Source organism: Ramularia collo-cygni (genome assembly GCF_900074925.1).
Source record: "Ramularia collo-cygni strain URUG2 genome assembly, contig: RCC_scaffold15, whole genome shotgun sequence".
Lineage (NCBI taxonomy): Eukaryota > Fungi > Ascomycota > Dothideomycetes > Mycosphaerellales > Mycosphaerellaceae > Ramularia > Ramularia collo-cygni.
Window position 1 is genome coordinate 274,823 of NW_019716269.1, and position 21,472 is coordinate 296,294.

Genomic DNA, 21,472 nt, shown 5'->3' on the forward strand with positions numbered 1-21,472 from the left:
AGCCCAGGAGATGGTAGCATGCTCCCTGACCATCAATAAGAAATCGGAACCATTGGCTACCTCACGCCGTTCTTGGCTCTCGCAAACTTCCCCTCAACCCACTCAATCAGCTCTTCRGGCAGGAAGAGATCGCTCATGTCGCGCATATCCCAGTCCATCCTCTCCACTCCAAACACCGGAAAGTTGAAGAGAACGGCGGACTTGCCGAGATGTTCCTTGGCCTGCGCCCTCACATCTCCCAAGGTGATGCCTTTGTCATTGCGGATTGTCGTGAAGTCACTGTGGATCTTGATCCCCGACTGATGGATTATTTGATGATCCCTGTAGTGGCCATCACGGGGATCGTCACCTATTGGAATGAAAGACATGAAATGCAACTCGGTGGAAGGTGGCTGGGTGATTTGCATGTCCAAGCAGGTGGCCTTGGGGTCGATGTCCTTGCGCCAGGTCTCAGGGCGAAGCCAGATTCGGTCTTGGTAGGTAACTTTCCGCATCGGAGTCGCCTTGTCGTAGAGCTGCCGGTCGATGAGGGTTGCGCGGGTAGCGATGGCGGTGTTGAAGATTTTGATGGCGTAGGTTTCATAGTCGGCATATTGTTTTCTCGGCCGTGRGTCGGGGTTCGAGGACGGTCTCAGTCCAGTGGAATTTCCCCATGTCCACCATTTGCGCTCCTGGATGGCTTTGTTGGGGCCGCGCTTGAAGCGAATCGCGTCTTGCAGGGAGGAGGAGTTGGCAACGATGTCGCGGAGAGAACGGCAAGTGTTGGAAGCGTTGAGTAGGTCGAGCACTGGCAGATGCAGCATTACCATCTCGCTGATCTCCACTGGCAAGTTGTCGAGGTGGGTGAGAATAGCGTCGGGCGTTGCGTCGGTTGAGGCGGTGGCGGTAGCCATGGAGGTGGCGCGCGCTGCCATGGCGTTGATATGTCCGACTGTCGAGGAAAGATGTGGAAGTTGGAACGGTAAGAAGTGTGGTGTTGAAGTCGGGTCGGAAGCGGTAGGACTCGGATGAAGGGTCCTGCCGCACTGGAGTCTCTTCAACATCCCCGCGGCGCCGGTCCGACTTTGGAAGCCGAGGAACACTCTGCACCTACTCCATGACCAGCATAACTATGCGGTCGATAACAAGAGCTACGCGTCGCCAAGAGCTACACCGGAAAGCTCATGCCCATGGTGTTGATCGAGTATGGGAAACCGGCCGACTCTATCATGATGAAACCATGTATGAAGCCCTTAATCCTCCAAACACAGGCGATTTCGTCCTGGTGTTGCAGCCACAGCCACAGCTCTTCCAATTCAGATAGGATGCCGGTGGTGTCCTCTTGTGATGCCAGGGGGCCTTTACTAGAGACTGCCCTCGCCGCGGAGGAAACCCGCGTAGCACTGCAATCTACCAGAGCAGCTATTGTGAACAGTAGCAGAGAACTACCGATTTGCAATGACACGATCATGAACTTCCCAGGGCCGTACAGCTCCACCCACCGACAGTCCTCCACGTTCTAAGCTCGAGGGATACACTGGTTCGATGCAATATTTATCCCGGCCTTCTCTTATTTGCGACGAGCTCTGGCACCAGTCCTAGCCTCTCGTCGGAGGTTGCCAGGAATATTATAGATGAATGGTGTAGGGTGAATGTCTGCTAACGACCGAACAGAAAGTGTACCACGAAATGAAGGATACCACGAAGTGACCTCCTAATCGGATCATGGTTCTCAGGCCAGTACTCTCAGCGCTGCGAGAGCTTAGAGCATCGTATAGGTCACGCTAGTCGTTTGAAAAGCATTTTCGCCGCTCGATCACGGTTTGGACTAGCACACCAACCTTGTGGCCGGCTGGATCAGAATACGGCGAATCACGGGCTTGATCAACAGCAAAACCTGAGAAGCAAGCTCTTCCACGACGTCGCTTTACACGAGATGCGCGCCGGATCCGTTCTGCAGGCTTGCTCGAATTCCCTCGGACTTCTTCTCATCAGAAAGGTGCCTGGATCCGAGGACTAGAAGGCATGATGGCTTTGCTTCAAAGCCTTCGCTCCGCAGCCGAAGAAACCTTGATTACGACAATATAGCCCTCGGGAATATCACACCTCTGTCATCCTCTTGGTCAGGGTATCTAAGTCTTTGTRAGGGCGATCAATCGAAAGGGTCGACTTCAAGGACTGGGAGTAGTACCCTTGAAGTATTGTGGTGAAGTGGATGTATACTCTTCTTCGACCGTGATGAAGACTTATACTGGCCCTTATAACACCCTCTCCACTGGAAGCAAGAAGGACATTGGAACATTTAGCCGAAGGTGCAGAGAGGATGTAGAGTACATCATCCGGGGGGATCAGTGATTGTGAATATAGAGCGAGGAATTGCAACTAGCAAGACGGAAGCATGGTAGTTCACCAAAGTCGCGAGACCACTGTGACAGACGTACTGGGTGTTGGCCTAATAAAGGGATTTGAATGGGATGTGAGAACGGGTGAGAGGCAATTGCAAACATGGAGCACCAACAGCTTTTGYTGCGGAACAACGCTTAACGGAATTTGAAAACAGCCTAGAGGACAAGGGACACCGTTGACGTTTATCCGGCAAAAAGAGCGATGTTCACAAGCTGTCAGAATTATATCGAGTGACTGGGGATCTCTGCAGCTGGTCGTTCAACCCTCTTTCTCCTCGACCTCCGGCGAAAAAGCAAGAGGCGGTGCTAAGCAGGTGAGGATGAACGGGGATGATTTGATTGGAGTGGTCTCGTCTTTGCAACATGGATATGGTCCATCCACAATAACCTGCGACTTACGGTCGATTGTCAGTGATAGTAGCAGTTTTGGAGATTCAGTGGGGACGGAAACAGAAGCGATGGTCGTGGTTATGCTCTTAATGCATGCAAACTTCGTAATATATGGGATCACAAATGTTCATGTAGAGTCTTTGAGTGTGAAGTAACTGATTCATTTTTTCCAGCTCGAGAAGTCTTTGTGGACCGAACACAAAAGGACGAGACTGCCATTCTGAATAGTGCTCAGCAAGGAATCGCCCACTGCCCACCATACCCTCACCTTGCTGACTGGAATGTCTTCCGACAGCCGCTACATCTGAAAACCCATCACTTCTTCTCAACAGCATCAAAAATCTCAATAAAAGTACTCGCCCCAATATCCGTCTCAATCCGCAGCACACCCGGCTTCTTAAGATTCGCCTCGAGATGCTCAACCACATCCCGTACCGTGAGCCCTTCACCATCATTGTAAATGACATCCCCACTCGAGAACTTAGCCACGCGAATCTCAATCCCGCCATTGTCGTACACAGTCGTCTGTAGGGAAGTCAAATGCACCATTCTGATCGAAGGCTTCGTGATGAGATCGTCGAGACGCGATTTCAATTCCTTGGAGCCCTCAATGTCGGTGGGAGAGGTCTTGAAGTAGAGAATCAGGGTCGAGGGGTTGTCGGTTGTGTTGCGGGTACGGCTGTGGTCGAAGAGGGAGGGGTGGAGGCGGAAGCTGCGCGAGGCGCGCGGCTGAGGGACGTCGTTGTTTTCGTCCTCGTTATCCTCCATCTCAATGTCCTCGCCAGCATCATCTGTAGCCTCGAAGCCTGTAGAATTATCTTCGAGCGCCACGTCTCTCATGTCTTCAATCATATCACGGTCCGCCATTGGAGCGTGGCTGAGTCTCAAGTCCGTGGAAGCACGACGCTGACGTTGACGCCAATGCGGATTGCCCGCTGCTTTATACGCAACTTCTGGATCGATTGCCTCTACTTCTGGCTCTTCAATGGTGCTCTCTTGTTCTCTTTTTCTCTTCGGTGCTGTTGGATTCTGGAAGCCATTAGCATTGGCGTATTTGGGCGCGGGATAATTTGAGGCGCCACGCATACCTTGGGTGACATCCCAGCCGCTCCGGGTCTGTTGTCTGGTAGCATTGTGCGGTTCGTCGAAACAACCACTTGTTTCGAGCCGTAGGATTGTGTTGAAATATCTAGCACGAAGAAGATGTTTGGCCGGGAATGCAGGCGAGGATCGCCATTCGGAAGGAAGACAAGCGCAGATCATTTGAGTTTGCGCTAGTGGGATCATCCGACCGCACCTGGCTCGGGATGGGAGGTCGGGATACCGAAACTTCACGACAACTACATCGAACTAAGACGAGAGTGACTACAGTCGTTGTGCCGATTCATGCGCAGTGAATTCTACAAGTGAATCGAATCGCATACGTCGCATCCGTTTCTTTGATCCCAAGGCCTTAGTAGTGTGCCCGCGGGATAAGCAGGAAGTGGAAACATTGTTTGATGCTGGAGTAGACTGAATGTGCCTGGAATCCTCCACGGCAAGAAAGCAAAGAGCAAACATTCAATGACGGGTCCTATATATACCTGTTGGGCGAGCCCCATCATTACACTCTTCATCATACTGGCCACATCAGAAGCACTCGTCCAAAGATCTTACCCTCGTTTATTCACCTTTCTACGAAGGTTACACAGACGTGTTTCATGTGTGGGGTCCTGGAGATCCGAGCGTCAAACTTTTCGTTCTATAAAATCCACAGCTTTCTTCCCACTTGTACCTTCCATCAACACCAGCAAGCTCATCGAAACTCGACCTCTTCCGCAACTGGTAGGTAACACAATACCTCCGCGGGCTATCTCTCCTCACYGACATACCATCTCTAGCACACTGCTCTTGCTCTCGCTCCCGACATTTTTCACCCGCGCACACTAGATCAATACACGAATACAAATCGTGAGTGCGCCTCGCCATCTCTCACCTTACTACAGCATACTGACCCACCATCGCAGAACATATACGCTTCAAGATGTCAACCTCAGCAGAGATTGTCAACGGCATCGTCACACTCTCCAGCGGACCGAGTGGCAAGGCGGCAAGCCTCGTCAAGCTGAAGATCGCATGCGACATCGACAACGCCGCGAGTTACGGCGTCCCCACCGCCATCTTCGCCAACGACGCCAGAAGTATTCCGACTGTATTCCCGAACGTCCTGCGCCTTGAAGTCCAGCTAGACTTCAAGCACGACAACACTTCAGCGAGTTCGGTGGACGTGAGGGACTTTGGAAATTGGATCGGCGAAATGGTCAAGCTCGCCAAGGGACTGAAATTCAGCTTCCCGTGCGAGATCTATGTTGCAGTCACAGATGCCACGCATCTGTACCAAGACTCGAACGACAATCTCGTCGCGGTTGGTGAGGAAGCTGATCGTAGCGATCAGCCGGTGGTTGTCATTTTGGGGAATCGCGGGAGGTTGGTGCAGGTTGGACAGACTAGCTAGTGTATACTTCCAGTGATATGCACGCAATCATGGACTGCTTTTGTTCTATCGATCTAAGTACAAGAAAACACGTCTTCATTTCCACTCGCTCATCTACAAACACTCACACAGCCTCCCTCACTCCCTAACCCATCATTCCTCAAACTCCTCCAGATCGTCCAAAACCAGCGTTCCCTTAATCTCCACATACGTATTCGACCCCATAACCGTCTCAACATTCACCACAGCATCCTCCGACTCGAAATTCCCCAGCAAATGAGAAACATCCCGAACCGTAATCCCATCTCCAAGCGAAACAATAGTTTCCCGACGTAAAATCTGCCTCTCCTGACGTCCTGCAGCGGTATCGAAAGTAATGGTCTGAATGCAAGTCACTCGAACCTTCTTGACCGGACCATCGGTGATGTAAGCTGAATTGTTCCCGTGACACGTCTAGCGTGTTCGCGATCGGTGGGCACGATTGCCAGGTAAGCGACGATTCCACCTGGATAGCTTGAGGATTTCAGGACGCTGAAGATATCTGGGTTGAGGCGAATTGCTTGGTTATCCTCGTCGGAGTCTTCCGCAGTGTCGTCCCCGTCTTCTCCGCCGTCTTCTTCGTCTTCCTCGTTCTCATTACTCTCATCGCCGGCAGCAACGCCAATATCCTTATAGAATGAATGAACGACACGGTACTCCTTCGTGGAAGCGGGGAGAGCAGCGGGATTCTCAAAAGAGATGGTCTGCTTGTTGCCAACAGTAGGGCGCTGCACAACATCATCCATCAAACGATCACCTCGCGCGCGATTGCTGCCCTCCCCAGTCATGCTGCGAAAGCCAGGCGTAGGCGCGACTAGCTTGCCTTTCTTCTTGCTTGCCGCAGAGGTCGCGGGTGGGCTTTGCGCGGTCTACCTCCTGTCAGCCATGAATCGCTCGACATGGTCTTCTAAAACTTACGTCTTCAGGAGGTGGCGCTTTGCCATCTGGTCTGGCTCTTGTGATTCTGCCCATTGCTGCTGGTGCGTTGATGGGCTCGATTGTTATGGGATGGGCTGGAGAGTCGCGACGGGAACGCTCGAGGCGGGAGGTTTGGAATTTGTCGCACAGACACGCCCGGGAGATCGCGTTTTGACGCGACGGCTGCGGCGCAGAACGGGTTGATTCTAGGTTTTAGAGTTTGGCGGGCCGTGTTTCCGAAGTTTGTCCGGTAAGTGAATCGAACGCGAAGACGGCTAGATGGACTTCTCTGCAGACAGTTCTTCGCCAGTCGTCTATCGTTCCATGAATGTATATTTTCAGCACTTATGTGGTCTTCATCGCTCTCGATGCTCAATTTCATCATGGTGCGAGTTACATGGAGTTTCCCAGCAATTCCATCCTAGACCATTCTACGCGGCCGTCTCAGAGACGAGTACTAGAAGGCGGGATCTGGGAATGAAGTGATTGTGGACACTACAACTGAACCTTGCATCGAAGTAGGCGATTCATCTTTCTCAAGGCCTACGTTCCTCTATATCTACCTAATCTCACAAACCCTKACAAGCATTCCCCGCGCGAATATCCGGCAACCCAATCCTAACTCTCCCCTCAACATCCTCCCCAAGCACCTTCTCCCAAAAAACACTATTAATCCCCTTCCTAACAACCAACTGCTTCTCAGCCTCCGACAAAGCCACCCTAGGCAACCAAAAACTCCACCGAGAATCCCGACAAGTACACCTCTTCTTCAAAGGCATACGATTCTGCGCCCAAACACAAGCAGCTCTATGATAAGAATCTATAGTAGCATAATTCAAAACTCCCTGCGATAATTCCAATAAAGCGGCTGCGCGTTGAGGTATAGCTTCCGGACTTCCAATGCCGTATTTCCCGGAATCATAGGTTACGGCTGCAGCTTCTGTGGTTTGGAATGCGCCGATGTTGAGGGAGAACTCTTGGAGTAAGGTCATGCGTTCTGAGAGGATGGAGGCTAGGATGCTGAGTTTGTAGTCTGTCCATAAGAGAACGATGAATTCTTTTTGTAGCGTCTCCATTCGCTTTTGCACGGAGGGAGGAGGTGTGGAGAAGACGTTCCAGAATTGTCTTTCATTGGCGGATTCCATTTCGWTGGCTTTGAGCTTTTTCATGTCTACGTCGATGGATTGGTATGCAACGCGGATGTGCTGTTCGGCTTTTCTRATATCTTCCCGGACCGGCGCAATATCCTGGCTCAGACTTTCGGCCCAGGCTTGCACTTTTCTGGTTTGTATGGTGACTTTTGCCAGGAGATCTCGAGGCGTACGCGAAGTGGAGATACTCGCTAGACTGGCGCTTGCATCGGATATGACTTTTGAGTGGTCCACCGGCTTCAGCTTGGAGACTTGGATGGCTGTTTTGTTGATGGAATGCAAGACTTCATATACGCGGGGCTTGGATGATTTAATCTCAAAAGGCGTCGTCCAAATCGAACCAGGATTGTATTCAGGCTGGCTCTGAATCAAATCTTGCAAGTTCCCACTGGATGGGAAGCCATTCAGGCCCTGTTCACCAAAGACAGACTGGTATTGAGTTGGCACCCATCCTGACGTGATGGGGTATCCTGAAAGGCTGTTGTGGATTTCGCAGGGCTTCGTTGGTGCGGAGGTGATGAAGGATAAGAGGTAAACAGCTATTAGACCAGCGGCTATCGTTCCTAAGAAGTACGGCGTGTTGGTCAGAAAGCTCTCCAGTGGTGTTTCTGTGTCGTCTGGACGCTCTACCAATRGCTGACCGTACGATCGTCTCCGATGGGGTCGTCGAACGCGAATCGGTGGGAGCTCATCTATCTCCTCGTAGAACTCATCAAGATAGCGTGTCATGTTGGCGTATTGGAGACTGGAGATAATCTACTTGCTACTTGGAAGAGTGTCGAGATCCCAGGTCAGTTTGATACAGCTTCTTTTCCTTTGTTTCGTTTTTTGCCGCATGCAGAACGGGGAAAGATTACTGTCTTTGTCACTCAAGGCATGCAATCCGCCGCATTGGGAGAAAGGTCGGAAAGCTTTCGATACCTGTAGTATGTCCATAATTGGCAGAGTGGCTTGTGGGAGTAGCGTGCGCTTCGTTGTGACAAATACGGGGAGTGACGAGAAGTTTTGCTTCAATTAAATCCATCGTTGGGGCAGAAGTTGATGTACAGTTCCTACCGTACATCAGCATCAGCTTTTGGAAGATGAGAAAACCCTCGTAGGAACAGCTCAGCTCTTTCCACGCCATTCGACTCTCATTTTACCAGAATTCCTGTCATCTGTAGAGCCCTCAGCAATCAAAGCAGATTTATTCCACAATCAAAATTCCACCCCGTAAATCCTCAATCCCGAAAGCTCGAAATCCACCACGATTTGAAATGCCTTTCCAAATTGCGTCTCAGCGGCCTTGGCCTGTGCCTGAAACATCTCATCAATCATCCCCCACGTCACACCCACTCCGTTCTCCTTCCTCAACTCCTTGATCGCATGAACTTGCTTCACAGGCATCCCCCAATCTTTCAATGGTTGGAGGGACAAGGTAGCCCAGATCTCTACCGTAGTGACCGGCGGCTGAGTGATGTACATATTCTTGTACCGATTCGGCGCGTGGGCGTGATGGAGAGGCGAATGCTTCAATCTCAGCATCATTGAGGTAGATTCGCCCCGCTTGAATAGCAGCTGATTGTAGGTGATGGGTATGGCGGGTGGGAGAGGCCTCTGTCCTCTTCGGCGTCCGAAGGAGGCCCCGTTGATTTTGTAGGGGAACATGCGCATTGTGTGAGTGAATGTATTCATTCCAAAGAAGTCGGTGTTGAGGGTGGAGCGTACGGGGAGGAAGAATAGGGCCCTTTTGAGGGCTTTCGATGGGTTCATGATGGTGCTGTAGGTTGTTTTCGACACGCGGCGGCAGGTGATGATGGAATCTGGCGGCAGAAGCACCAGGATCATCTCGAGAAGTTCGGGCGTGCCGAATACCGCTTCGGTGGCGCTCTCTGAGCGGGAGATGGTCGCCATGGTGTGAGGATGAATGGAAGAAGGGAGGTGGCGGTGGACGTAGGAGACAGGGAGGATGAAGCAGTTTCCAAGTTGATAAATTACAAGTGGGAATCTCCGGGTATCCCGGGCCGAGTGGACCGACCAGCATGTGCTCAAGAACATAACCTTACTTATGTACATCCAGAAGTCGGTAGGGAAATGTTTCCTTGCTTGTCTATCCCCTGAGATCCGTCGATGGGCTCTTTCCCCACAGAGCATATGGAAGATGAGATTGAACCCACGGTATGGAATGGCAACCTCTATCTCACGACAACAATTGTACCGATATTAACGTATGACTACAATTACAGCCCGAGGCCGATMCGGAGAGGAAACGAGCGGCTCCATGTCCTTCATCGCTTTCGAGGGGGATGATAAGAGAAGAGAAGGAGACCACTCGCTGCGGCGGAAGCAGGTGAGGGTGCAGCCCGAGTTCCTACAATTGGAAGGAGTACCATCTAACAGTCGCCTTCACCAAGCCCCCTCTTCCGAGATATCATCCCACGATTCGCACATTGTTCACGCCATCCGTCGAATCTAAATGCCACCTCCTCCGCGGCATGCAGCTTTCCCGCGCTCGATGACTACAGTACGAGTGGGCACATCTTGCTGCAACAATACTTCATGCCCATTGCTCCACCATCGAGCGTCTTCGGCACCATCCAGGACATGGATGCCATTTTGCGGAACATACCACACAAAAACCTCATTCGCGCGCGATACGTAGAGTCAACCAGGCATTTGCAACACCGTCGATRGACCATCCCGGACCAGCATGCCTTCAGCACGAGCAAGAAGGACAAGAATGTCCTGGCCATGTTATGCTTCACCACAGTCTTCAGGTACACGATGCAACAAACCCGCGAGTCACGCTTCTCTCTGTTCTCTTCGCTGATCGTTATCATGAACAAATACTTCATAACGGAGCTCAGTAGACAACGTATCATACACCATCTAATGCAGGTKCTCGAGCCTCACGTCGRCAAAGACGTCGGAGACTTTGATATGTTTCGTTTCGCGAATGGAGTGATAATACCACTACCTCGTGGTCAGGGACTACTCTTTCCAGAGCCTTCGATAAATCACTTATCCATGCTTTGGACCACGCGGCCAGGAAAGTAGGCTCCAGGAGGCGAAGCGAGATAGGAGCGTAGCTGCTCGACATGTGAAGATCAAGATGAAGAAGAGGAATGAAATGGATCTTGAGCAAGAGTAGATGAAAGCCTGGTTGAGAGAGGAAGCGTTGCGGCTGCGGATCCAAAGGACGCTGATGTGGTGCTGGTGATGCCATCGATATGGGCGGATATCTGTGCGCATGAAGATGATGTAATGGGGTGAAAGATGACGGAGAATGAGGATAAGAACCTTTGGTATGGACATAATAGTGCGCTATTCTCTGGAGAGCAAAAGACCAGCAACATCTTCGACATGAAAATACTGCTTCTCAAGGATGATGAGCAAATTGTCCAAGGACGTACCTCGATTATGCAGGTAATGCTCGTGTGATTCTCATCACGAAACTGATTCCAATCATGAGGGACGATTGAATCCCGGGAACGGCAGCGTACCCAATGTTGGGATTCGGTTTGGTATTCTGGGCCCAGTCACGCGAGATATGGCACTACGATGGGTAGTGGACGCATGGAGAAGACATCGGACGGATCGCTGTCTTATTCAGAGCATATACTTTCATGCTATGAATCATGCTCAGCCACGCTCCTAACCATTCAGTGCAGATTCGAGTTTAGCTCCGCAACTCATCGAGMAGAGATGTAACAGCGCGCCAGTCGCATGTGATATCTACATGCTGGCGTTTGGAAAGGACCGCACGAGCTTCGTGTTCGACAGACCGGGGGAAGACGCTGTCGAATTCTCCATTGTTCCGAACTCTCGTTGTACCAAGACTCTATACAAAGCATCTCTTGAACTGGCATACGCTGATCGAATGGCCAAGCCGATCGAGCATCAATTTCAAACGAGAGCGATCAGTCGAACTGCAGAGGAGGAAACGAATGGCGATCTTACTCGCTCCAAGTTCCCGCTGGTATTCACGGCCTGGGAACCCATTCCTCAATATGTTGGTCTTGGAAAGATCGGCTTTGCACGGTGCGATGAACGAGCAGTATCTCATGAGCGGCAACCACTACATTTGCAATCTTTTCCGCTTATATGTCGTTCGTTGCTTGGAGAGTCTGGCGACAAGTGAGCTTACCTAGTCTGAGAGGATTCGATGAATCATCTACATAGGAGCCAGTTGGCTATGTCTCGGTGCAGTATGTCTGCAACAGCTCGGATTCTTACGGGAATCGTGAACTACGACAGCAAGGCCGCCGGGATACCCTCACAGCTCAAGTCTTTGAAAAAAATGATCGCGGTCTCAAGGCTTCTCATACACGATCCTGGCTGCTGACAGCTTTAGGAAAGTAGGCGAATATTTATCTAGGGATACGAAGGTTTGGAGAGTGGCCTTTCGCGGATATCGAGGGGCCGGCTTCTGAGCAGCCTTGAGAAATTAGCGAGGAACGATGTAGAAAGGGTGCAAGGTAAACTAGGAAAGGATATATGGGAATCTATAAGTCGCGATGACAGTAGTGACYAACTCCAAGTGTACAGTCTTCTGCTGCTGCTATCTCCCTGTATGACTTGTCACAATGGCAAGGAGAACTCATCTGACACTTTGACCTGGCTAATTTATCTCTGGATTCGGTCCCATGGCTTTGATCTCCAGCTGGGAGCATTTCTCTTCTGCTTTGCCGCCTGTAGTCAGCAAGGCTTCGGGGGCTTTCTAACGCTCTGGAATGACTTGGTAGAGCCGATCCTTTAGAATGCGACGTTTTTGAATGCTGAAGGTTCCTTCAGCAGTCTTGCTCACCGTCGGTGACCTGATAATCGTATGTTTAAAACAGGACGTCTTCCATAAGAATCTTCTGTGATTTATCCATGAGCAGGCGTACATGTTGGCTACAAGATACGCTTCTGGTCGAATTGGCTCGGTTACGAGAAGCGAAGACAAAGTGTAGTAGGYGTGCTGTTTGCGTGCCTACATGGTGTGAAACATGATTGTCTTCCCTGTAGACTTTGGTCTTTGCTTCTGGCAAACCGTGGACCGGTCTCTATCGGCGTAATTCCAGTTCAGTGGGCTTGTTGGCCAGAATTGAACTGGATCTGCACCCCGTACCAATCCATCCACTGTAATATCCAACGATTCTAATGGAGATCCAGTCCGAATATAAGAGTCCAACTATCAGCCAGTAAGAGGGATGCCCTTCTGAAAGTTGAGGAAGATGCCTCTAGAAGCGGGTGAAACCCTATCATTCGAAGTGTCCTCCCATCATCTAGTGAGCTTTCAGCACTATATGACTTGAAACGGATCGGGTCCAGGTGTTCATCTAGCCGTTGTACTAACCAAAAGTCACCCCATCGAACGAGCGCCAGACCCCATCAGTGTTAACAAGGCTCCAAGCCAACAAGCTCGCTGCCCCCTTCCGATGGGGGTGATTTTGTCAACACCAATCCGAACTAACGACCATAGCATGGAAGGTCTCGACCTTCTGGTATGGCTTTATGACATCCGACTTCTTCTTCTTCTACCCGCTGTCCGCGTGGCTCGATGAGCATCTTTGTCTTTCATTGAATGCAACCAAGATCAGATTGCCGTGAAATCGGCGGCCGACTGGATTGAGTATCTGGTGGAATGGTATTGCGGTGTTTCCGGTCTGCGGGGGCCTCTCCAAYTATAAACATGTATACCTTGGTACGTGAACGGTCTCCGGAAGACTCGCGATGGGGCCACAGTGCGAGAGTCATGACTCATGACCACTCGTCAGGCGATCACGTCACTGTCGGAAACGGGCTCAGCCGTGGTCACGAACTGTCGCTGGCCACCCTTGCGGCCCGCTCAGCCCTGCAGTTCCGTCGATTACAACAAACTCGACATCGATTTTCCCGCTTTTCACTTACACCTCCCTCATTGGCAACCATGTCTGCCACCCCGCGGACCTTCGGAACGCTGGAGCTACTCCAGGACATCCTGCAGCATCTCCCACCACCAGCCATCGTCCGCTGTCGCCAAGTCTCCAACGCCTGGAAGGCTGCGGTCGACGTGCCCTCGCCAGGAATGAAAGTCGCCCTTTCGCTCATGTCCAACAAGGGGGTCATCGACACCTTCGGCAGGCAACGTGTGGCGGAGATATTAAGCGAGGGCTCTGTCAAATTCACCGTCGAAATGAAGCCAGTCATCCCCTTCACTGGGAGCGAACCTCTTCAAATGATCTTCCACCGGAACTCGTTCGGCCTCAAAGATCTTCGCCGCGAGATGCTCATCACTGATCCACCCATCAACTGCATCAAAGTGTATCAGCATGACAAACAAAGCTATCCCAAGAGTGAACCCTTGCAGTTCTGGGTCTCTGAATATCAGCGCCCAGCTCAAAGAGGCGAGGTGGTCGAAAAAGACGGAGTCAAAGTGAAGCACATCCTCAAGTACTTCGAGGTCGAGAATGCTAGGAAGGACTTGTGGGGGCGTGCGATCGTTGGTCTATGGTGACCGAGCGGCCGGGAATAAATTCAAGGCATGATCAGTCAAGTGAGTTGTTCTCACAAACGTCCGCGCGCTCCCACCGGCTAACCTGTGGATTTTTAGCGAGCGGAAAACACAACTCAGTCATCGAGCATCTGTCGAAGAGTTTCCGCCTCTCCTCGGCAAATCACACTGGATTGTACGAAAAATGTATCGGTGGAAAGACTGTTCATGTTCTTGATAGTGGGAGCAGAAGGTGCAGGAGATTGCCAGATATTGTGCTCTATGAATGGTAGAACCTCAGTTAATACCTTCAACTAGACACGAACATGTAGCTAGCACGACATAACAGCATCAAGACCCTCTCACTCCTCCATACGATCATCATCCTCCTCTTCATCATAAATCTCATCATCCCCATCATCAAATTGATGTCGCCCCTCAAAAGCATTCCTAGACCTCTGCCTCCACCCCAAAATCCACTCAGGAACAACAGCATCATCAGGAACAACCGAATCATCCACCAAAATCCTCGACCTATCCACATCAACTTCCCTAACAGCCCCTATCGGCATAACCCACCGATCAGCAAACCTCATACACCTCTTCACAAGATTCCCAACTCTCACACCCCTGGCATTAGAAATTTCAAATTCCGATTTCGCTTCTTGAACCCACTCCCGATTCCCTCTCGGATCAAAACTAGCCCATTCAACCACAATCCGAAACGTCACACTCGTGCTAGGAGGTTGTGTAATATACGAAGTATACAACGCATGATCCTCCTCCATCAGTAAAGGATCATACAGGAAAAAAAGCGGTAGTTCCCATGTCCCAGTATCTCCCAACTGAAAAACAGCATCGTTATAAAATCTCGGAGTCTCTGGGACAGCGAAGAGTTCGGGTACTGGAGGGATTTCAACATCTCTGAGGTCTGGTTTGCGATATAATGCTTTTTTGAAATTTCGCGCTTCAATGGCTGTTCTCCATGAACCATTTACTCGTTTTAACTCGTAGATGTTTGCGGGGGAAAGGTATTTGAGGATCATGTCTCGAAGTTCAAGAGTGTTGATGACTTGGTTGCAACCCTCTATTTCGTCTAGGATTATTGGAAGGGGTGGCTCGTAGTCGTCTCCGTGGCGGATTGGGTCGGGATCGTTGATCATCTGATTCCAGACGTCTGGCATTTCATCATCATCGCTGTACTGGGCTTCTGGGTCTGCTTCGGATTCTTGTTCTTCGTCGGGGATGAATGGGGTGTTGAAGATGCATGGGTGGCCGCAGGTCGCTGGCTTGCAGAGCCAGTATGTGCAGCCTCCTGGAGATGAGGACATTGAGAGGATTCGTGAGGTGATAGGTTGAATGATAGCTGTACTTGAGGTAGTGGCTGTTTTAAATGTATTGCACGAAGATCATTGCTCGTGCAACTATCTTTGATGGGCAGTGATGGTTGACGAGGAGGTCGATACGCCGGATGCGGCTAAGATCCTGGAAGGCGAACTAATACCAACTCTTTGTTCTGGATCTTGAGCACTCTGATACGATTTGAGGTCTGCAACGGATCCATCAATCGACGGAGAGAACTTCAATGATTGCTGCCATGAGGATTGAGGTTGACTTGCTTCATTGATACTATATACCTCAACCCAATCTCTACCAATCCTGATCCATATCATAGTCTTCATCCGCCTTCAAAGCCCCCACCGCCTCTCCACCAACATCATCCACAGTCTCCTCGATCAAATCTTTCCCTCCAACCTCTCCAGCACCATCCTCTTCCTCTTTCCCATGCAAACTCTCCTTCAACTCCCTCACCCACCTAGGCGCAGGCACAGGCAGTATAAACTTAAACGCACAATCCAAAAGCACCAAAGACCCCTCCATATCCACCCTCGTAAAATTCGGATCAAACGTCCTCCCAGGATTCGCTTCCCAAAGCTGCTGTCTAACAGTCCTGAACCTCGCAACAACATCCTTCCACGTCACACCTCCAGACACCGAAATCTCCAACGCATCATGARAGTTCTCCCTCTTTTCCTTTCCTTCATATAGAAAAGTTCCAGGACTAAACATCTCTACCCGAATATAAACTTTCTCCACTGGAGGTTGTGTGATGACCATCTTCAACATGAAATCATCATGTCGGACTTGTAAGGGATCGTGTCGAAGGAGAAGTTGTATGGCATCTGGATACTCGCGTTTCTCATAGAAAATTAAAWCGTTGTATTTTCTCGCCACGCAGGTTTTCCATTCCCATCGCTCTCCTCGAGTTTCATCGGGGGCGAGTTTTGTAGTATCTGCTTCTAGAAACCTCACTTGTTTGAATTTCGAAAGGGAGAAGAAGCCGGCCCAGTCATCGTTGTTATTGATGCAAGCTTGGATATCTCTAGGAGTTAGATGCTGTAGAATCGTCTCCGTGAGTCCTCTGAGCGGTATGAGGGGCAGGGAAGGAGCCGGTGTATGGTTATCATCGGGCGATGAGCTTCCTTGTCTCATTACTTTAGCGGTTTTACGGATTGAAAGGGATGCTTTGCAGCATTTGTGAATACAGGTTTGCTTGTTGCAGGATTGGTGGCCTATGCATCTGGGTATTAGAGGAGCAGCGGGTGCATAGTTGTCATCGGGTGATGAGCTTTTTTGTCGGATTTCTTGGGCGGTTTTACGGATTGGGAGGGATGCTTTGCAGCATGCGTGGCTGCAGGTTTGCTTGTTGCAGGATTGGTGGCCTATGCATCTTGGTGCTGGAGGGTTGTAAGGGGTTTTGGTGGAGTTTCTGGGACGCTGGAGGCGCTTCGTGGACCTGGCCATTTTGAGATGAAGGGTGGATTAGAGGRTAAAATAGTGATCTGTATGGCTTCTAGGTAATGCTGTTGATGAGAGCTCTCAGCAAGAATCGGACGTCTATGATGTCTCGCACACGATCGAGCGGATTGCAATAAGAGAGGCGACCATAACGGGGAGTGCGGCGAAGTACCAAGGTTGCGTACACACCGCATTCGGAACCAGCATTGTATCAGCCCATTTCCGGCGTTCGAGACATTCCTCAAAGAGTTTTGCCGGTCTGACACTGGGCATCCTTTGTTGATGAGTTGTCATAAAGAACTGCTTTGATGGGCCATGCTTCTCAATCCGTGGGCGGTATTGCGTCGACACTCACTGACATTCATGTCTCGTAAACAGGTGCTTTGGAACAGCGCGACGGGAAGATAGACTGGTATCTGGAAAATACTGCTCTTATTTTTTACACCCACGTTTCCGGTCCAGAATTTGATCCGTGTGCGGCTCCAGTGCATGCGATATTCCTCGAAAGCATCTTCAGAACAGTAAGAATCCGTCTGCGTTCCATGATGGCCAGGAGACTTCCAGTCCTGAACCACCGTACGCAATTCGTCCACAATCATTCTTGATCTTTGGAACGACATCCGCAGTCATGTTCCGGGCGACATACAGCTCGATGGTAAGCATAGTGTCTGCGATTGGACGTCAAGTCATTGGGTATGAGAGACGTAGGTTGTTGTCGCCGGCTAAAAAGACATTAGCTTCGAAGCAAAGCGTTTTGTCGACGGGGCTTTGCACCGAGCGACGGTTCTTTGGAATAGCACGACGTCGGTTAGACTGATCTTTGACTCGAGGAACGGAAAGTTTCCCTTGGATGATTCGACCCCAGGTCATCTTGATTGTGGTTATTCTTGCAAGGCTTGTTGGTATTTAAGATTCTAGCATCATTTCTTCGATCTGAGCCACTTTGGGACTTGGGCCCCTCGTCCTTGCGGTTCTGGTTTTGGCGCGGCCAGGGATGGCACAGAAGGTGCACCCACAACTTGGAGCAGCGAGCTTCGGCTGAGGCTCGATATTCTGTGCCAATCCTGCGTGCAAGTGGCCTTATCTTTCATCTCATGCCTGCGAGGGTCCCTGCGCGATCGATCATGCAGGACGCACCTCCGCTGGCTACGAAGAGCAAGTTGACGGCAAATATGTGCAGCAGTAGAATGGTTCACGAGCTGCAGTGCCTGATCCAGTGCAGCATCATGGCGTCGACTGTAAGATGTTTGTTCATTTGCTGTTCTGTTCTTTGGTGATCAAACCTCCTGGCACCAGTAAGGTCTAGAGACGGGTAAGAGGTGGGAAATTGAGGCTCGCAAGCTCAACCGGTAGTAGGTTGACGACTCTGCTCGACAGTCGACATGTGCACTTCGGAGGAAAGACAGCCGGGCGATTCGATAGGTAGTTGGAGCATCACAAAGGACGATGCTTTTCGCTTTCGTGTTGCAGTAATGGCGATCGGGTCGATTGTGACCGGTAAAAAGGTAGTCTCCAGGCTCCATAATTCTTCGTGCAGTGCAGTACCACGGTATTTGGGCAAGGTGTAGGAGGTCGAATAATGGAGCTGTCGAGGAGCATGCTGCATGCCTCCTCCTTGAATCAAGACCGGGCTACTGAGCAATGCCAAATGTAGCTGGTTCCTCGGACCAAGAAGGCTRCAAGAGAGGTCCCTGCTGTAGAAGCAGGCTACATCACCTGACGTCGGAGGAGGAAATAAGTCTCAAAGAGATTTTTAGGTGCCGTCATTACACCTGTGTATCTCTTTTCGATTCTCTAATTCCACCAGACCATCACTGTCCGAAGATCCCTGCACTGTCCCTTCCACTCCGCGATCCACTCCGGCTCCGATAGAAGTTCAGTAACAAACCAACGAAGGACAATGAGCGATCGGATCCTGTCTGTTCTCGGTTTAGTATCGACCAGTTTCATGTGGTCCTGCTAAGTCATTTTCAGGAACTCCTTCACAACACCTTGAATCCAATCCCGTCAGCCTCAAGGAGAGTCAGGCAAGTGAAACATTTGAGGAGTGTTGCCATCCGGCCCTCGCTCGGCTCAATCAGCGCGGAAAACTGCCTCTGAGCATTACTGAGCGGGCTGGTAGTTGAGTGAAGAAGCATTCCRTGCTCGCGTTGTCATCTCTGGCCAACAAGGGACAGTTGATGAATTCAAGGAAGCCCTCGGTCGCAAAGCGTTGGTGGGAACTCATCTCCGCCTGGTATAGAGCATCATTACCGATAAACGCTTTTTGTGGAGGCATTTTACTTTCTTCTGGCCAGGCGCGTACCTGCTCAAGATCCAGCCCACGGTCGCCAACGCTATCTTCAGCGTCCAAGAAGAGAGCCTTCCGCAGTACTTTGTCTTTGAAAGACAGGTTCCACTGCTTGCTGGCCACCTTCAGTCTGTACAGATGGCCTAGCGGGAGATACCGCAAGATCACTTGTACGAGCTGTCCAATCTTCGCAGTCCGAGTTACGCCGGTCCGCTCGGAAATGGATACTCCAGGCCATATAGGTGTCTGGACCGTATCGGATCCGATCAGTCGCTGTCGCTGGTGGTGGAGGGGACGGTGGCGGTGAGGAAGTGATGTAGAGTGGCGATATCATTGCTGGACGTCCATGACCTGGAGAGGGGGCATCTGGTCTTGAGGCCATTGTTGATGGGTCTGCAGCTATGACGATGAATCTGCAGCAGTCATGCTTGCGCATCGGTTGGTCAAGGCAGCTCTGGTTGCAAGGATGAAGCCTTTGGCACAGACCAGCCATGAACAGAGAACAATAATCCCTGCGGAGCTCTACCTTGGCGAGCTTTTCCCGACGGCAGTGACGGTCTTCTGGTGGTGGAATAGACCAGTCTGATATTCTGGGGTTGAAGAGAGAAGTCGTGTATCATCAAAAAAAGACCCTGCATGTCCAATTTGCGGCGCGGCCTTACCGACCCAGCCGCTCTTATAATCGGAGTGAGAAATAAGAGAGATCCAACGGCGAAAGCAAGCGAGTAGAATAATCATGCTTTCAATCCTCAACCACCCTCTGGGCAGAGCCATTACTTTGGGAGCTACTGCAGCCGTATATCTTTGCAAGACTGTTCGCAACCTCACCGAGAGAGCTGGCGATCCAAAGAGAAACCATGTTAATTGCAGAATTCGATTGACAGCTAGTTCCCTGCAAACATCGAGCTGATCCCATACGGGCTGATTCATCTCGGTTCAAGCGCTGTATTCCAGCCGCAACTGAAGTGCAGTGGAGAGTCTTTGCTCATGCATCCAATCCACCACAGTATATGATTTTATCCCTCGGCCCGAGGCCTACGCCAGTTCTCTATTCAATGAGCTAGCCTTTGGCAGCCACTTCTCCCTCACTTCATTCCTTCTTATCCTCCTCCTCCGATGAAGMCTTCGGTGTCGGGAGACAAAGATGTGCAAGTACCCAATCACCCAGCGACTGCCACTCAAACTGATCTCCAACTCTCCGACGAAACTTGCCAACGACATCGCCCAGGGTTATGCCATCATCGTTGTGAACTTTTCCCTTTAAGTATCCCAGGTAACGTTCACCCGGGTAAGCGCGCCCCAAAGTCTTGAAACACGCGGCTGGAGTGGCTCTGTCGCGAGAGATAATGCAGACCTCGAGATCGGTGCAAGGCGGCTGTGTTAGGAACATCTTCAGGCGGATGTCCTTGGGGTGCACCTGATCGGGGTCTTCGATGAAGTTCATCCGGAATTCGTCTAATGGAGCTTTGGTATAACGGATGACCAGCTGAGGTTCTTTGAGGATTGCGTCGTTGTGAGTCCATGTGCGTGCCTGCGAATCGGTGTTCTTGTTGGTCTTGCCGGTCTCTGCCTCGAGGAACAAGGTCTTTCTCATGCTGCTCCCCTCGATCGTCCTCCGCCAGTGTTTACAGACTCGCCGATGGCGCGGCAGAGTTGCTGGGCCGAAGTATTTCAGCGGCATCTCAAACAGCTCTTGGGTCGACATGAACCTTTCTATTGCCGAGTATGCTTTTCCGGTGTCTGGGGCCTGCACCGCATCCTTCTCGCAGTCCAGCGGATCTTGAGCATCGATAGCGGTCGTGTTTGGCACAGCTTCACCTGCTGGCGTCGGGATGCCTATGAAGCAAAGAGCGGAGAAATTGTCGTGAAGAGCGTATGCGTCCATGATGATGAGTTGCTGAGTGGTGTGATCGGGCTGTGTGTGAGGGTCGGTATCGAAAGGTGGATAGTCCAAGTGCCGACGAGTTGATGTGTGTTGGTGAGGGACTGTGGGGTGAGAGTGGTGTTGTAATGAAACACGCGGCTGATAAGTCGCTCTTGAAGATTACAAAGCTCGGTTTTCGAGGCGCGTGACGACGATCCCTCGTGACGACAATTCCTCGAGCTCGAGCGCTCGTGACGCCGATCTCTCGATCCGTAACGCTCGTGACGAAGATTACTTGGGCTGCGACGCTCGTGCAAAAGAACAATCATCCACCATCCCAAGGCAGCACCCATCGTGCGACCACCTCCTAACAACTCATCGGACACCTGCGGTAAGCGCACGTGGCATCATCAAGTCGGCTCATCCATGTCGTATGAGTGGACAGACGGTAGCCATTGGATCATCTTACACAGGGTGCTTGTTTGAGGTATACTCGAAGAGCGAGCAATAGTTATCGGTGCCCTTCTGGTAATATCTGAACTAGAAGGAGCTATCGAGATAGCCGGGATAGTGTCAGTACTCCATGCGGCGCAGACGGCGCTGGTGAGCCTCTCCTGATAACATTCTCCGGACGGCAACAGGATCAATCACCAGTCTCCGGCGCATGAGGGAACGAGACGGGCCATATAGAAGACTGACGGGCTTCTCGAATCTGAACAAGCATAAGC

General features: G+C 51.0%; 10 protein-coding genes; 2 read left to right on the forward strand and 8 right to left on the reverse strand.

The window, feature by feature from the left end:
* Positions 1–56: 56 nt before the first annotated feature.
* On the reverse strand, positions 57–914 carry RCC_08738 (uncharacterized protein; the record flags this gene model as incomplete). The annotated part of the gene is made up of 1 exon (XM_023773984.1): positions 57–914. The coding sequence occupies one exon, from the start codon at positions 912–914 to the stop codon at positions 57–59; it is 858 nt and encodes a 285-aa protein (XP_023629752.1).
* Positions 915–3,089: 2,175 nt separating this feature from the next.
* Positions 3,090–3,907, reverse strand: RCC_08739 (uncharacterized protein; the record flags this gene model as incomplete). XM_023773985.1 has 2 exons in its annotated part: positions 3,090–3,803; positions 3,863–3,907. The coding sequence occupies 2 exons, from the start codon at positions 3,905–3,907 to the stop codon at positions 3,090–3,092; spliced, it is 759 nt and encodes a 252-aa protein (XP_023629753.1).
* An 890-nt stretch (positions 3,908–4,797) lies between these two features.
* RCC_08740 (uncharacterized protein) lies at positions 4,798–5,268 on the forward strand (the record flags this gene model as incomplete). The annotated part of the gene is made up of 1 exon (XM_023773986.1): positions 4,798–5,268. The coding sequence occupies one exon, from the start codon at positions 4,798–4,800 to the stop codon at positions 5,266–5,268; it is 471 nt and encodes a 156-aa protein (XP_023629754.1).
* Positions 5,269–5,400: 132 nt separating this feature from the next.
* RCC_08741 (uncharacterized protein) lies at positions 5,401–6,258 on the reverse strand (the record flags this gene model as incomplete). XM_023773987.1 has 3 exons in its annotated part: positions 5,401–5,678; positions 5,753–6,155; positions 6,205–6,258. The coding sequence occupies 3 exons, from the start codon at positions 6,256–6,258 to the stop codon at positions 5,401–5,403; spliced, it is 735 nt and encodes a 244-aa protein (XP_023629755.1).
* Positions 6,259–6,773: 515 nt separating this feature from the next.
* Positions 6,774–8,084, reverse strand: RCC_08742 (uncharacterized protein; the record flags this gene model as incomplete). Its single annotated transcript, XM_023773988.1, has 1 exon — positions 6,774–8,084. The coding sequence occupies one exon, from the start codon at positions 8,082–8,084 to the stop codon at positions 6,774–6,776; it is 1,311 nt and encodes a 436-aa protein (XP_023629756.1).
* A 468-nt stretch (positions 8,085–8,552) lies between these two features.
* On the reverse strand, positions 8,553–9,248 carry RCC_08743 (uncharacterized protein; the record flags this gene model as incomplete). The annotated part of the gene is made up of 1 exon (XM_023773989.1): positions 8,553–9,248. One exon carries the CDS (start codon positions 9,246–9,248, stop codon positions 8,553–8,555), a length of 696 nt encoding a protein of 231 aa, XP_023629757.1.
* A 4,000-nt stretch (positions 9,249–13,248) lies between these two features.
* RCC_08744 (uncharacterized protein) lies at positions 13,249–13,815 on the forward strand (the record flags this gene model as incomplete). Its single annotated transcript, XM_023773990.1, has 1 exon — positions 13,249–13,815. One exon carries the CDS (start codon positions 13,249–13,251, stop codon positions 13,813–13,815), a length of 567 nt encoding a protein of 188 aa, XP_023629758.1.
* A 338-nt stretch (positions 13,816–14,153) lies between these two features.
* RCC_08745 (uncharacterized protein) lies at positions 14,154–15,122 on the reverse strand (the record flags this gene model as incomplete). The annotated part of the gene is made up of 1 exon (XM_023773991.1): positions 14,154–15,122. One exon carries the CDS (start codon positions 15,120–15,122, stop codon positions 14,154–14,156), a length of 969 nt encoding a protein of 322 aa, XP_023629759.1.
* Positions 15,123–15,441: 319 nt separating this feature from the next.
* Positions 15,442–16,596, reverse strand: RCC_08746 (uncharacterized protein; the record flags this gene model as incomplete). The annotated part of the gene is made up of 1 exon (XM_023773992.1): positions 15,442–16,596. One exon carries the CDS (start codon positions 16,594–16,596, stop codon positions 15,442–15,444), a length of 1,155 nt encoding a protein of 384 aa, XP_023629760.1.
* A 3,374-nt stretch (positions 16,597–19,970) lies between these two features.
* RCC_08747 (uncharacterized protein) lies at positions 19,971–20,765 on the reverse strand (the record flags this gene model as incomplete). The annotated part of the gene is made up of 1 exon (XM_023773993.1): positions 19,971–20,765. The coding sequence occupies one exon, from the start codon at positions 20,763–20,765 to the stop codon at positions 19,971–19,973; it is 795 nt and encodes a 264-aa protein (XP_023629761.1).
* Between the last annotated feature and the right edge of the window lie 707 nt (positions 20,766–21,472).